The 12,140-nt window shown below is 43.4% G+C and overlaps 1 protein-coding gene across 2 annotated transcripts in view; it reads left to right on the forward strand.

Moving 5' to 3' along the window:
* GTF2E2 (general transcription factor IIE subunit 2) overlaps window positions 1-10,302 on the forward strand; it is a 90,474-nt gene extending 80,172 nt beyond the window's left edge. For both annotated transcript variants that reach the window (XM_053578765.1, XM_053578764.1), the window contains exons 7-8: window positions 8,517-8,632; window positions 9,788-10,302. In XM_053578765.1, coding sequence (XP_053434740.1) covers window positions 8,517-8,632; window positions 9,788-9,904 — 233 coding nt within the window. In that variant the 3' untranslated portion in view covers window positions 9,905-10,302. The remainder of the gene's footprint in view (window positions 1-8,516; window positions 8,633-9,787) is intronic.
* Window positions 10,303-12,140: the final 1,838 nt, after the last annotated feature.

The following is a 12,140-nucleotide window of genomic DNA, read 5'->3' on the forward strand; positions in this document are numbered from 1 at the left end:
ACCTTCCTTCAGGGCACAGTACCTATAGACCTCTGACAATATGTTGTTAACATATGTCAACCCTCTGGCTCGTATCTCTGAGGAAGGGCAGCATGCCCTTGGATCTCAGGCTTCACGGGGTGTACTGCTTCAGAGAAAAGGCCTAAGGAATTTTTACAATTCCAAAAAAACCTAACTCTGTGAGTAACCCAGGGGGGTCCAAGCGTCTTAAGCCTCTGGAAGAAAAGCATGTCATTTTAAACTCACACTGAATTTACTTTGTGTGCTTGATGTAGGATAAGTTTATTTCTAAATATTATCCTACATGGCTCACACCTGTAATCCTAGGACTCTGGGAGGCCAAGGTGGGTGGATTGCTTGAGCTTACAGGTTTGAGACCAGCCTGAGCCAGGGCAAGACCTCATCTCTAAAAATAGCTGGGTGTCGTGGTGGTTGCCTGTAGGTAGTCCCAGCTACTTGGGAGGCTTAGGCAGGAGGATTGCTTGTACCCAAGAGTTTGAGGTTTCTGTGAGCTGTGATGCTATGGCACTCTACCAAGGATGACAAAGTGAGACTGTGTCTCAAAAGAAAAGAAAAACCTAAAAAAACCCTAAAAGTAACTGATTTATTTATTCTTAGGTATAGATAACACATTTTGAAAACATTTTGCAGTGCTTACAAAATAACTTATCACAACAATCACATGTTCAAGTAAGGTCTTCTGAGAAAAAGCAAATGAATTTTTTCTAGTTCTAATCCCTTTTTTGTGGCAAATATTTAACTAGTTTTATTCTGGATTCTTCTTGTGGTTTTTCCCCCTATTCTTAGATAATATGCTTATGCTGTTGTTCCTTGATTTTTCAACATTAAATGTTTAATAACTTATTCTTGTCATTTCTCTTTCCAGCAGCTAGCCTTCTTTTTCTTTTTGAGACAGAGTCTCAAAGCTGTTGCCCTGGGTAGAGTGCTGTGGTGTCATAGTTCACAACAACCTCCAACTCTTAGATTCTTGGGCTCAAGCTATCCTCTTGCCTCAGTTTTTCTATTTTTAGTAGAGACAGGGTCTCACTTTTGCTCAGGCTGGTCTTGAACTCGTGAGCTCAAGCTATCCACCTGCCTCGACCTCCCAGAGTGCTAGGATTATAGGCGTGAGCTGCCAGGCCCGGCTCATTTCTTGCTTTTAAAATCATTTAAGATCCTTCTGAGTTAAAAATAAAAACAAAAACAAACAAACAAACAAACAAAAAAACAGGTCTGGTTACGGGTCTCGATTTTACTCAGGCTGGTCTCAAGCTCCTGAGCTCAAGCTATCCACCTGCCTCGGCCTCCCAGATTGCTAGGATTACAACAGGTGTAAGCCACTACGACTGGCCAGCACTAGCTAGCTTTCTTCCCCCAATGTAGTTATACCAATAGTTCTAATTTCCATCATTTACCTTGACACTTTCAGCAGACAACTTGTTTAAATGTTCTCAGTGGAGAGTTTTAGAATTAAGCTTGCTCGGCAGATGGCAGCATAGTGTGGCGTATCCATTCTGGTAGGTGTTTAAGTTGAGGCTAGTGGTTAAGCGAGATTGCAGTAGCTGCATAGAGTGTAGTGTGAAACTCGAGGGTTTCTCAGTAATATTTCGTTGGGGATCTTTTAGGAGTGTATCTTGCGTTTAGTATTGGTGAGGCCCAGGTATTCTGTAATCCTCACACTAAGCTGTTGTTGTTTTCTATCTCTTGTGTGTTCTTTCTGTGGCTAGCATCCTTTTAACTTTGTTTAGCTTTTTCCTATTTGTGTGTCTTTTACCTAGACTCCTGTTCTACTCCTTTTTTTTTTTTTTTTTTGGACAAGAGTCTTAAGCTGTCACCCTGGGTAGAGTGCTATGGCGTCACAGCTCACAGCAACCTCCAACTCTCGGGCTCAAGCGATTCTCTTGCCTCAGCCTCCCAAGTAGCTGGGACACAGGTGCCCACCACAATGCCCGGCTATTTTGGTTGTTGCAGTTGTCATTGTTATTTAGCTGGCCCGGGCTGAGTTCGAACCTGCCAGCCTTGGAGCATGTGGCCAGCGCCATAAAAACTGTGCTACAGGCGCTGAGACAAATTTTTTTTAAAAATTTTGACAGGAAGTCTCACTTTGTCATCCTTGGTAGAGTTCTGTGGCATCACAGCTCATAGCAACCTCCAACTCCTGGGCTCAAGTGATTCTCCTACCTCTGCCTCCCAAGCAAACTGGGACTACAGGCGCCCACCACAATACCCAGCTATTTTTTTGTTGCAGCCATCATTGTTTGGTGGGCCCGGGCTGGATTCGAACCTGCCAGCTCAGGTATATGTGGCTGGCACCTTAGCCGCTTGATCCACAGGCGCCGAGCCTGCATTACAGATATTTTATAATGATAATATGGCCTTTTAGTATTCCATTGTGGGTTTCTAAATGTTTAATAATGCTGTAGCAAGTACCTTTATACATCTTACAGATTGGATATGTGTGTAAGTAGTTTTTATGTTAATGAAGTAGCCCTATCAATCAGGATGATATTGCGGAAGTAAATTGGTAGAATATTTCTGCCTTTTTTTTGTTGTTAGCGACATTTTGTTGCCCTTGGTTGAGTGCTGTGGCGTCACAGCTCATAGCAACCTCCAGTTCTTGGGCTTAGGCTATTCTCTTGCCTCAGTCTCCCCAGTAGCTGGGACTACAGGTGCCTGCCACAATGCCCAGCTATTTTTTGTTGCAGTTTGGCTGGGGCTGAGTTTGAACCCGCCACCTTTGGTATATGCCTGCGCTCTACTCACTGAGCCATAGGCGCCGCCCATATTTCTGCATCTTTTAAGATCTTTGTTGTTGCTGACTTATTTAGTATAGGTGAAATGGTTTACTAGGTTTCTTAATATTGAACCATCTTTATGTTCCTAGAATAATCTTTCTTTGACTTTATGTGTTTCTGGATTCTTTACACTAATACATTTAGGACTTTTGCTTCACTGTGGCCAGACTTAGTCAGGTTTTGATTGTGGGTACTTTGCTGGATTCACAAAAATAAAAGTACCATTTTTCTTCCCTTCTTCTTCTTTCCTGTGGGATATCAGCTTCCTTGAAGATTTGAAATTAAGTGTGCATTAAAACAGGACAAATTGTACTTTGTGTATGTAAAACAGAATTGAGTTGTAGGCTCAGTTTATTATAAATTTGTATTTTCGTCAGTCTGTATACCTCAGTAAATGTGGTGGGAGTAAGCAGGGATTTCAGTCTGGCAGTATCGACATTTGGTGCTGAGTAAGCGTTTAGCCTCGGTGGTAGTCCTGTGCTTTGTGATTATCAGCATCCCTGCTTCTTTAGATGCCAAAACACAGCGTCCCCACAGTGTGACACCCAAAAGCCTGGGGACAAACTTGTAAAACAGAGAAAAGTTAATTGAAATAAATTGTCTTTAGGCTCCTTTTCATGGGTCTTACCAGTCAGCACACTCAGAAGGAAGGCCAAAGTGAATAAGGGTTTTGTGCTTGACCTTATAGGCTAAGGGGGGAAATGACAAGGGAACACAGACACATGACACATCTGAATTCTGATGTTCATAGAGCGCTATAGACACCTTGAGGAAACAATCACAAAAATCTCGGGTAGATACCAGTATCGCTCACATAAAACACTAATTTAAAAAAAGAAAACAAACGAGTTTTTGCTAATGATATAAGGAATGTGTGTTTCCAGGGAAGGCCCATTGAAAATGGACACGTATTTTAAGATTTGTCTTCTCTCTTTCTCTCCTTTTTTTTTTTCATACTGTACTCTCGGAATGCTTTACATTTTGATTGTAGTGATGAAGATTTTTGTTTCAGCCCACTGGGTGGCAGTCTTAGCCATAGAGAGGAAATCTTGAGTGTATAAGATTTAAGGTGTTCGGAGATTCATTCACCCTTTGATCTGTGATGGAAGCTAAAAATGAGAGGGCGGCGCCTGTGGCTCAAGGAGTAGGGCTCCAGCCCCATATACCAGAGGTGGCAGGTTCAAACCTGGGCCTGCCCAAAAACTGCTAAAAAAAAGAAAAGAAAAAAAGCTAAAATGAGATATAGCTCAAGTAAGGAGTTGATTGCATAGTAATTTTTTATCTCTCTCAGATAAGAGAGATGAACACAGAGTAGTTGGATCTGGGCGTGCATCTTATTTGACAAAGGCATTTATTTCCTTAAGTCAGGATCTTATTCATGTAGAGCCAGTACGAGTGGAGCGGTCACAGTGGGGGTTTGTCTTAGCTCTTCTCCTTCTGAGCCAAGGTCAAGTTCCTCACCTGCAAAATGGAAATAATGGTGTCTATACCTCACCATCTTTATCAGGATTAAAAGACTTAGTTCAAATAAAAGCGCTTAGAGCTTGGGACAGAATCTGGTACATAGTAAGAACACAGTAATGTTAGTTAGCTCTTATTAAATAGTTTTGGCAATATAAAGTAGTGTTTGCAGTTCTGATTGTTTTAATTCTGCCTTATTTACTTATCTGATCAGTCTGATCATTGACTCGCTGGTTGTATAGTTTAGTTTTTGTTCAGACAAGGATCACAGAAATAGTTTAGCCATATGAGGCCACATTTGCACTGATCTTTTGCCATTACATGATAGTTTTTGGTGTTCCTGAGGAGAATTTCATTGACAATCTGACTTTTCATCCATTGCTGGTAACTTATTCTGACTGGAAACTGAAATGATTTCACCTTTATCCTTAGAATTCAGGACTCCTCAAAGCTACCACTTTGAGTCCTTGCCCTGGGGCTCTGATGCTATTTTAGATCATTATTTTTTAATGGCTATATGGTATTCCATTTTGTTGATATACTTTAAACAATTTTTCTGGCCAACCAAGGATATTTTAGTTATTTTATTTTTTGTTAATGCTGCTGTAAATAGTGCACAATCTTTTATTCATTTATTTATTTTTGCAGTTTTTGGCCAGGGCTGAGTTTGAACCTGCCACCTCTGGTATATGGGACCAGCGCCCTACTCCTTTGAGCCACAGGTGCCACAACCTGGTTATTTTTTTGTTGCAGTTTGGCCGGGGTCGGATTTGAACCTGCCACCCTTGGTATATGGGGCTGGCACCCTATCCACTGAACCACAGGCGCCAACCCTTATTTTTTGAGACAGAGTCTAACTGTGTCACCCTCAGTATAGGGCTGTGACGTCACAGCTCACAGCAACCTCAAACTCTTAGGCTTAAGCTATTCTCTTGCCTCAGCCTCCCAGGTAGCTGAGACTACAGGTGCCCACCACAATACCTTGGCTATTTTTTGTTGCAGTTGTCATTGTCGTTTAGCTGGCCGGGGCTGGGTTTGAACCCTGCTCCCTTGGTGTATGTGGCTGGCACCGTAACCACTGTGCTATGGGGCACCAAGCCTGAACTTATTTTCTTTTTCTTTTTTTTGAGACGGAGTCTCATTTTATCACCTTCAGTACATTGCTGTGGCATCACAGCTCACAGTAACCTCCAACTCCTGGGCTTAGGCGATTCTCTTGCCTCAGCCTCTCAAGTAGCTGGGACTACAGGCGCCTGCCACAATGCCCGGCTATGTTTTTGTTGCAGTTCGGCCGGGGATGGGTTTGAACCTACTACCCTCAGTATATGGGGCCGGTGCCCTACTCACTGAGCCACATTTTCTTAATGTACTTGTAGGGAGCAGAGCTAGTCACACTCATTACATAGACATGTAGACATAGAAAGTAGGCAGTTAGGAACTTAGAATGAAGAACGCTAGAGAAAGCACGGTTCCTCTTCTTACAGCAACAGACTCCAAAAATCTGTAAATTTATAGCTTTTTGAATCCAGCAGAGAGCTGAGCTTGTAGGACAGTCACCTAACTCAAACTCTAAGGAAAGACAGGCACCTCCCAGGAAAGGTGGGAGGTGAGCACTTGATTACTGGGATAGACAAAATGAGCACCACTCAGCGAAATTCAGTTAACATTTTGAATGATCTGCTAAAGGCTTAGTGTGGACTAGCAAGAGAATGGAGAGATCCAGGGGGCTGAGACACAGGGGAATCTGTATGCCCTCATGGGCCCTTCTCCACAGACTTTACTGGGTGCTTATGGTGCTTAAAAATTGAGGCTAGGGTGGAGGTCCTGAGGAGGTGTCCTTCATTGGACAGGCCTGGAGGAGGGGAACAGTAGTAGCCCCTTCAGGAAAGACAAGAAGATCTTTGAATCCTTCTCTGCTGCTGCTTTCCTGAGAGACTGAAGACTCCTGTGAGACGAGAGCCTTCAGCTGCTGTGGGAAGGGAACTGAAGGAAAACCTGCAATCCTTGGGGAGGGACCAGGCGTATGTGTTGGGCCCAGAACTTCAGCAGAGGCAGGGCAGGAACACTGAGAAGGCCATACCCCGGACCCCAAGGGATACAGTCTTTGTCTAAGACTGAGGCTTAATCAGAACGTCACAGAATTCCCAGTTATGCACGTGAGACTAACAGCTGTGCTGTAACAGGCAGCGGTGGAGTTCTGGGGGACTTGGAATGTGGAGGGAGGCCAGTGAGGTGCAGCATGAAGGGATGACCTAGAACTGAAGGCTGGACAGACATGGAGACGATCCTCTGGCCAGCCAGCCTCTTCCTTAAACACAAGGTACGGTTAGAGGATTTTGATGCTGGTGGTGCAGTGTGGGTCACGGTTGAGCAGCAGTTTCCAAACCAAGCTCATATCCTGACAGTAGAGTGACTCAACCTTCACACACCCAGGGTCTGACAGAAGGAAAGGCGTGCCCATTTCCAGGCATAAAAACTACCTCATTTTCAACTGTCTTACAAAGGATATCCTGCTTTCAAAATTTTTTTTAGGCATTAAAAGAAGCAAGGAAAAATAACACAGGGCATATACAGACATTGAAACTACCAGAATTACTCTGACTAATAATGTTAAGATCTCTAGTAGAGAAGGCAGACAGAATGTGTGATCAGGTAGGATATTTTAGCAGAGAGATAGACTCTATAAGAAGAGAAAGAAAACGTATATCCACATAAAAACTGGTACAGGAGTATTCATAGCAGCATTATTCATAATAGCCAAAAAGTGGGAAAAAACCAAATATCCATCAACTGATGAATGGATAAATAATAAAATGTGTGTTCGTACAATATTCTTCATGCTGTAAGGATTTCCCTCCAAGCACTGCCGGAGCTACATCCCATGGATTTTGATATTTTGTGCTTTCACTTTCATTTAATTCAACTTTTTTTTACATGCTTGTGATTTTCTCCTTGAACCACAGATTGTTTTGAAGTGTTTAATTTCCTAATGGAGACCTTCTAAATATAGCTCTGTTATTGATTTCTAGTTTAACAACAGACCTTCAAAAGACATGAGTTAAAAATGGATAAAACTAAAAGGAGAAATAGAGATATCCACCACAGTTAACACTGGAGTCTACTGGATCAAAATTGTCCCAGTTTGGAAAAAAAAAAAAAAAAGATTGGAGTCCATAGCATTCCTCTCTCAGTAATTGATTGAACAAGTAGATGGGAGATTAGTGCAGATTTACAAGTTTTAAACAACACTGTCAGTTAGACTGAATTGACATTTGTAGAACAGACTGTCCAACAGCGGCAGGATACAGTACTTATATTTTCAAATGAGCTTGGAATATCAGCGAGATAGTTGGTATTCTAGCCCAGAAAACAAGTTTAATTGCATTTGAAAGTACAGAGTTAGCCTCCACGTCTGTGGGTTTTGCATCTGTGTCTTCAACCAACTGTGGGCTGAAAATGTTTGGGGAAAAAGTCGCATCTGTCCTGAGCATGAACAGGCTTGCTTGTCGTTATTCCCTAGACAGCACAGTGTAACATCTATTTATAGCATTTATCATTCAAATTATATGAGGTCGTATAGGTAATCGAGTGATGATCGGTGTGTATGGGAGGATGTGACCGGCTGTGGTGGCACACATCTGTGATCCTAGCAGTGGGAGGCTGAGGGTCGGGGGGTGTTATTTGAGCCCAGGAGTTGGAGAGCAGCCTGGGCCATGCTGTAGTCTTACCTCTTGGTGGTGCAAGGGCTGTGAGATTTTTTTCTATTTCAGCTACCCTCCATTCTCTTAGGTTATTTGATTTCAAAATCTTTTTTACAAATGAATCGCACAGCACCTCATCTCCTTGTTGTTGGGCCCTGTCACCCTACTCATTTCTTAGGATCAGTAGGAGAGAAATGGAGTGTGCTAAGCTGGGGTGCCCGGCAGGGAGTCGAACTGTTTGCTCAAGGTAGAGGAATAAAGGGAGCATCCACTGCCCTTCTTCCTGGGAAAACAGGGAGTCTTCGGTCACATCACTGCCCTCTAAAAATAGTAGCCCCTCTGACCTGGGCTGTGTTGGTGCAGCTCTGTTCCCAGGCCCTTCTGCTGCCCAGTGTCCAGCCCTTGAATGTTCTGGCTGTACTTCTTTATTTTTATAATGAAATCTCAGATGTGCTCATTTTGATCCAGCGAAGATAATATTGAAGCCCAGATTTTGATCACTGAGGTGCTGTAACATGTAAAACTCTCTAGTAAAAGAACTGCTATCTTGTTGGTTCAGAATTTCAGAAACTGTGGAGGAGTGTCACTGTGGATTCGATGGACGAGGAGAAAATTGAAGAGTATCTGAAGCGACAGGGTATTTCTTCCATGCAGGAATCTGGACCAAAGAAAGTGGTGTGTAATCTCTAGAAACACAGTTTACTCCTTGGTCCTTGGGCTGCTCCCGTACTGCTTTCTGAAGAGCAGGTGCTCGTTCCCTGCCAGTTTTCTCCGGGTCCCAACCCAGCTGTGTGGACAGACGTAGGCCTGAGAGAGCCTTTCCCATCACCCTAGCCCCTTCCTCGCAGTGCTTGCTCCTGCGCCCACACCACACCGAGTTGTTTGGGCGAGGGTGTGTTGCCCATTCTTCCACTATGAATCCCCTGCACAGCAGGCTCCTGAAAGGAGTCCCCTCAGCTGCTGGCCCCGTGGGACCTTGACTGTGCTCCTGACTTGCCCCATGAGCTCTCTGGTCCTGGTGCCTGGCTCTGCATCCTTACGTGTCCTTGTTAACTTTTAGGTCCCTTAGGAAGCAGATATTGTTGTCTTTATGGCCTCTAAACTCTGCTGGTAGAAAGCATTAGAAATCAGATGAAGACTTGTCAATTGCCTTGTTCCAGCTAACCAACCATCAGTAGTGGAGGAACAAAGCCAGGGTGGGGGCCGGTCCCTGCACCTGGACTGCTGTTGTGCTGCGCTGCTCTCCCTCCCTCATCCACCATAAGGCTTCGTAGTTTGTTGTCTTGGTGGCTGTCTAGTGTGTGTTCAGTGAATTTTTAGGATTCAAAAAAGGAAGATTTATTGATTTATTGCCAATGACCTATCCAGAAATTAGTGTAATTGCAGCCCTTCACAACGGCTCTTACTGTTTAGTTTACTGATTTTTTTAAAATCATGTGATGCTAATATTTTGAGTATACAGAGAAGAATAGAGAACGATATCCCAAACTTTTGTATGCCACTCATTTCTTTTGTCATATTTACTTTTTTCTTTTTTTGGTAATGGGTGGATATATTTTTAAACCTGGTATCAGAGGCAGAAAACAAAGCTTCACTGCCTTTCTTTGGGTTTATCCCTTTAGTGCCTAAAATAGTTCTGGTGAGTTTTTGTGCCAGCCAGTCTCTTCCTGTTGGGGTCAGGCTGGGCGTGTGCTGGTGAGGGAGGGATGCTGGGAGCAAGTCCAGACCCTGCAGCCTTTGCTGCTGGTTTGTGGGCATGCTCAGTAAATCCTGACCTGTGACCCTCAGTGTAGCTGTCATGTTTCTAACTGTTCATCCCTTTCCTTCTAGGCCTCTATTCAGAGAAGGAAAAAGCCTGCTTCGCAGAAAAAGCGACGGTTTAAGACTCATAATGAACACTTGGCTGGCGTGCTGAAGGATTACTCTGACATTACTCCTGGCAAATAGGGAACACTTTTGCCCTTGAACAAAGAGTTATGAATACACAATCAAGATCTTTCTTGGTGATGCTTGGGCTCTGAAGACTGTCTTCCATTCTGCTGCTTAGGACTGAGGAGAGGAGCAGTTCAGTTTACAGTACAAGTGCAAATTACCAAACTCAAAGCTTATTTTAATTGAATGGGCTAATGAGAAATGTGATGTTCTCTGTTAACCTTCTATTACTTCTTGGGAGAAAGGCGCTTCGCATGGCATGCAGGTGTCTTTGCTATTTATTTCTACTTCTAAAGGGTTCCTGGTTCCATTTTTCCTCATTTACTACTTTAGAGCAAGTTTGCGGATAGTCCTGAATGCAATATTTGTTTATTCCAGAAGAACATATTTATAATAAAATCATTGTAGAAGGATTTTTAAGATGTTAGTGAATTCCATTTGTTTCTTTACATCCTTAAAAATGGCTGGAAGCACCTCCAGTCTTTGACTTCCAAAGGGCCTACCCGTGTGTGGATGCTGTGAAGACAGGGTCTGCCCTGTGCTGGTGAGCCTGTGGACCTCACAGTTGGAACACAGTGGGTGTCTCGTTAGCAAATTAAGCAGTAAAGGCACACTAAATGTAATTGTTGATTTTTTATCTTAAAAGGACAAATCAGTGTTTACTGGATTCAATAAGTTCTGAGGTGGCTGGATGACGTGTTGAACAAGAGTGAGTAAACTTTGCCAGCCTGAAGGTCAGCGTTACCACCTCCCATCACTTTCATGGCTCGACCTTGGAGTTGTTCAGATGGAGACACCTCTGTCAACCTGTGACTGCTCAGGCTCGTTGAAAGGTGTTACCTCTAGGGTCGTGGTGACATGGAAAGTCAGCACGGTCATTCCTGCCTTCTGTGGCAAGGTACACATTTTCTTACCTGTATTTACCTTGTGGTGTGCTGTGGCCTTGGGGGGTGATTGTTACAGTTCTCACATCACAGATTGAAGTTGTGGTGGCTTATAAAAACAAGGCTTGGTGTTCTCAAAAAAAGGTTTGATGGAAGTGATAAGTACGTTGTGCAGATGACAAGCAGCTTTTTTGCAGTTTCAGTTCTTTTTATCTTTTCTATTTACTTTTTATCATTTTATCATCTGTTTCCTTTATCTTTTTTTGTTACTTCCAAGCCCTAAAATATGGCATGAGAAGATAAAAACCGAGGATCCCCATGATAATTCAGGATACAGAAATGCACCCCGTCCTGCTGTGCTTTAGAAGTGTTTTGCTACTAAGGAGGAGTTCAGTGCCCTATGGCATAAAAGGAGATGTCCTGTAAAAAATCTAGTGGTAGCTTATCTCTGGCACGTGCCTACTTTTGTGGTCTATGCTTTGTTTTATGGGCAAAGAAAGGGAGGCTAGACATCTCAAACACCTCCTCCTATATTGCAAGGAGACAGTCATCACGGCCCGGTAACGGCTCTGAGCTGAGCCCCTCCACCGCCGCGTGCATCGGCAGTGACGTCCGGCTAGGCACATCAGTACTTCACGGACTGGCCTGATAATTGAATTCTGGTTACCTGGTCTAAAACTTATTTCAGAAATGAGGAAATTGAACTGAAATGAAGTGACTCGCTAAACTGCCACAATCTCAGTTGTGTAGCTTTGTCTCATTCACTTGCCTTTTCTTTTGTTAAGCCTCAGTCAGCTTTCCTCCTGTGTGTAAGCTCATGTCCTCCACACTCTGCATGTGAGATGCTAGGATCGTGCCATCTGGTGATGTGTGGACAGGAAATAGTCTTGGTAGAAAATTGTGGTGGGCGTCTTGCTGTGTTTGAGGGTCATATGATAGACCGCGGTATAGCGTAAACATAATTTTCTATGTCCTGGGAAACCATAAAGAACATGTCTTCTTTATTGCAATATTCAGTGTGTTGCTGTAGTCCAAAGCCGCATCAGCATCTCTGAGGTATGTCTGTAAAAAGAAGGAAGAGTCTCTTAGCAATTCTTTTGGGTGTCTAAAAATATATCCACCAGAAATTCTGAGTTGAAGTGTCTTCTGGACTCTGCCGGTTTCTGCTGGTCTGCTGGCCACGTAGAAGTAGGAGGCAGTGGGCATGCTTGAGTGAGTTAAGAAGTTAGGACAGGCTGTGGTGCATGTGATTAATGATTTATCACACTCGTGTGAGGCTTTTAGGGATAGTCAAGAGAAATGTAGCTGAGCCCAGACAGAGTATAAAAAATGAACACTTGGCTGCTGCTGTCACAGTCTGTAAGTGT

Source organism: Nycticebus coucang, chromosome 24 (assembly GCF_027406575.1).
Source record: "Nycticebus coucang isolate mNycCou1 chromosome 24, mNycCou1.pri, whole genome shotgun sequence".
Taxonomy (NCBI): domain Eukaryota; kingdom Metazoa; phylum Chordata; class Mammalia; order Primates; family Lorisidae; genus Nycticebus; species Nycticebus coucang.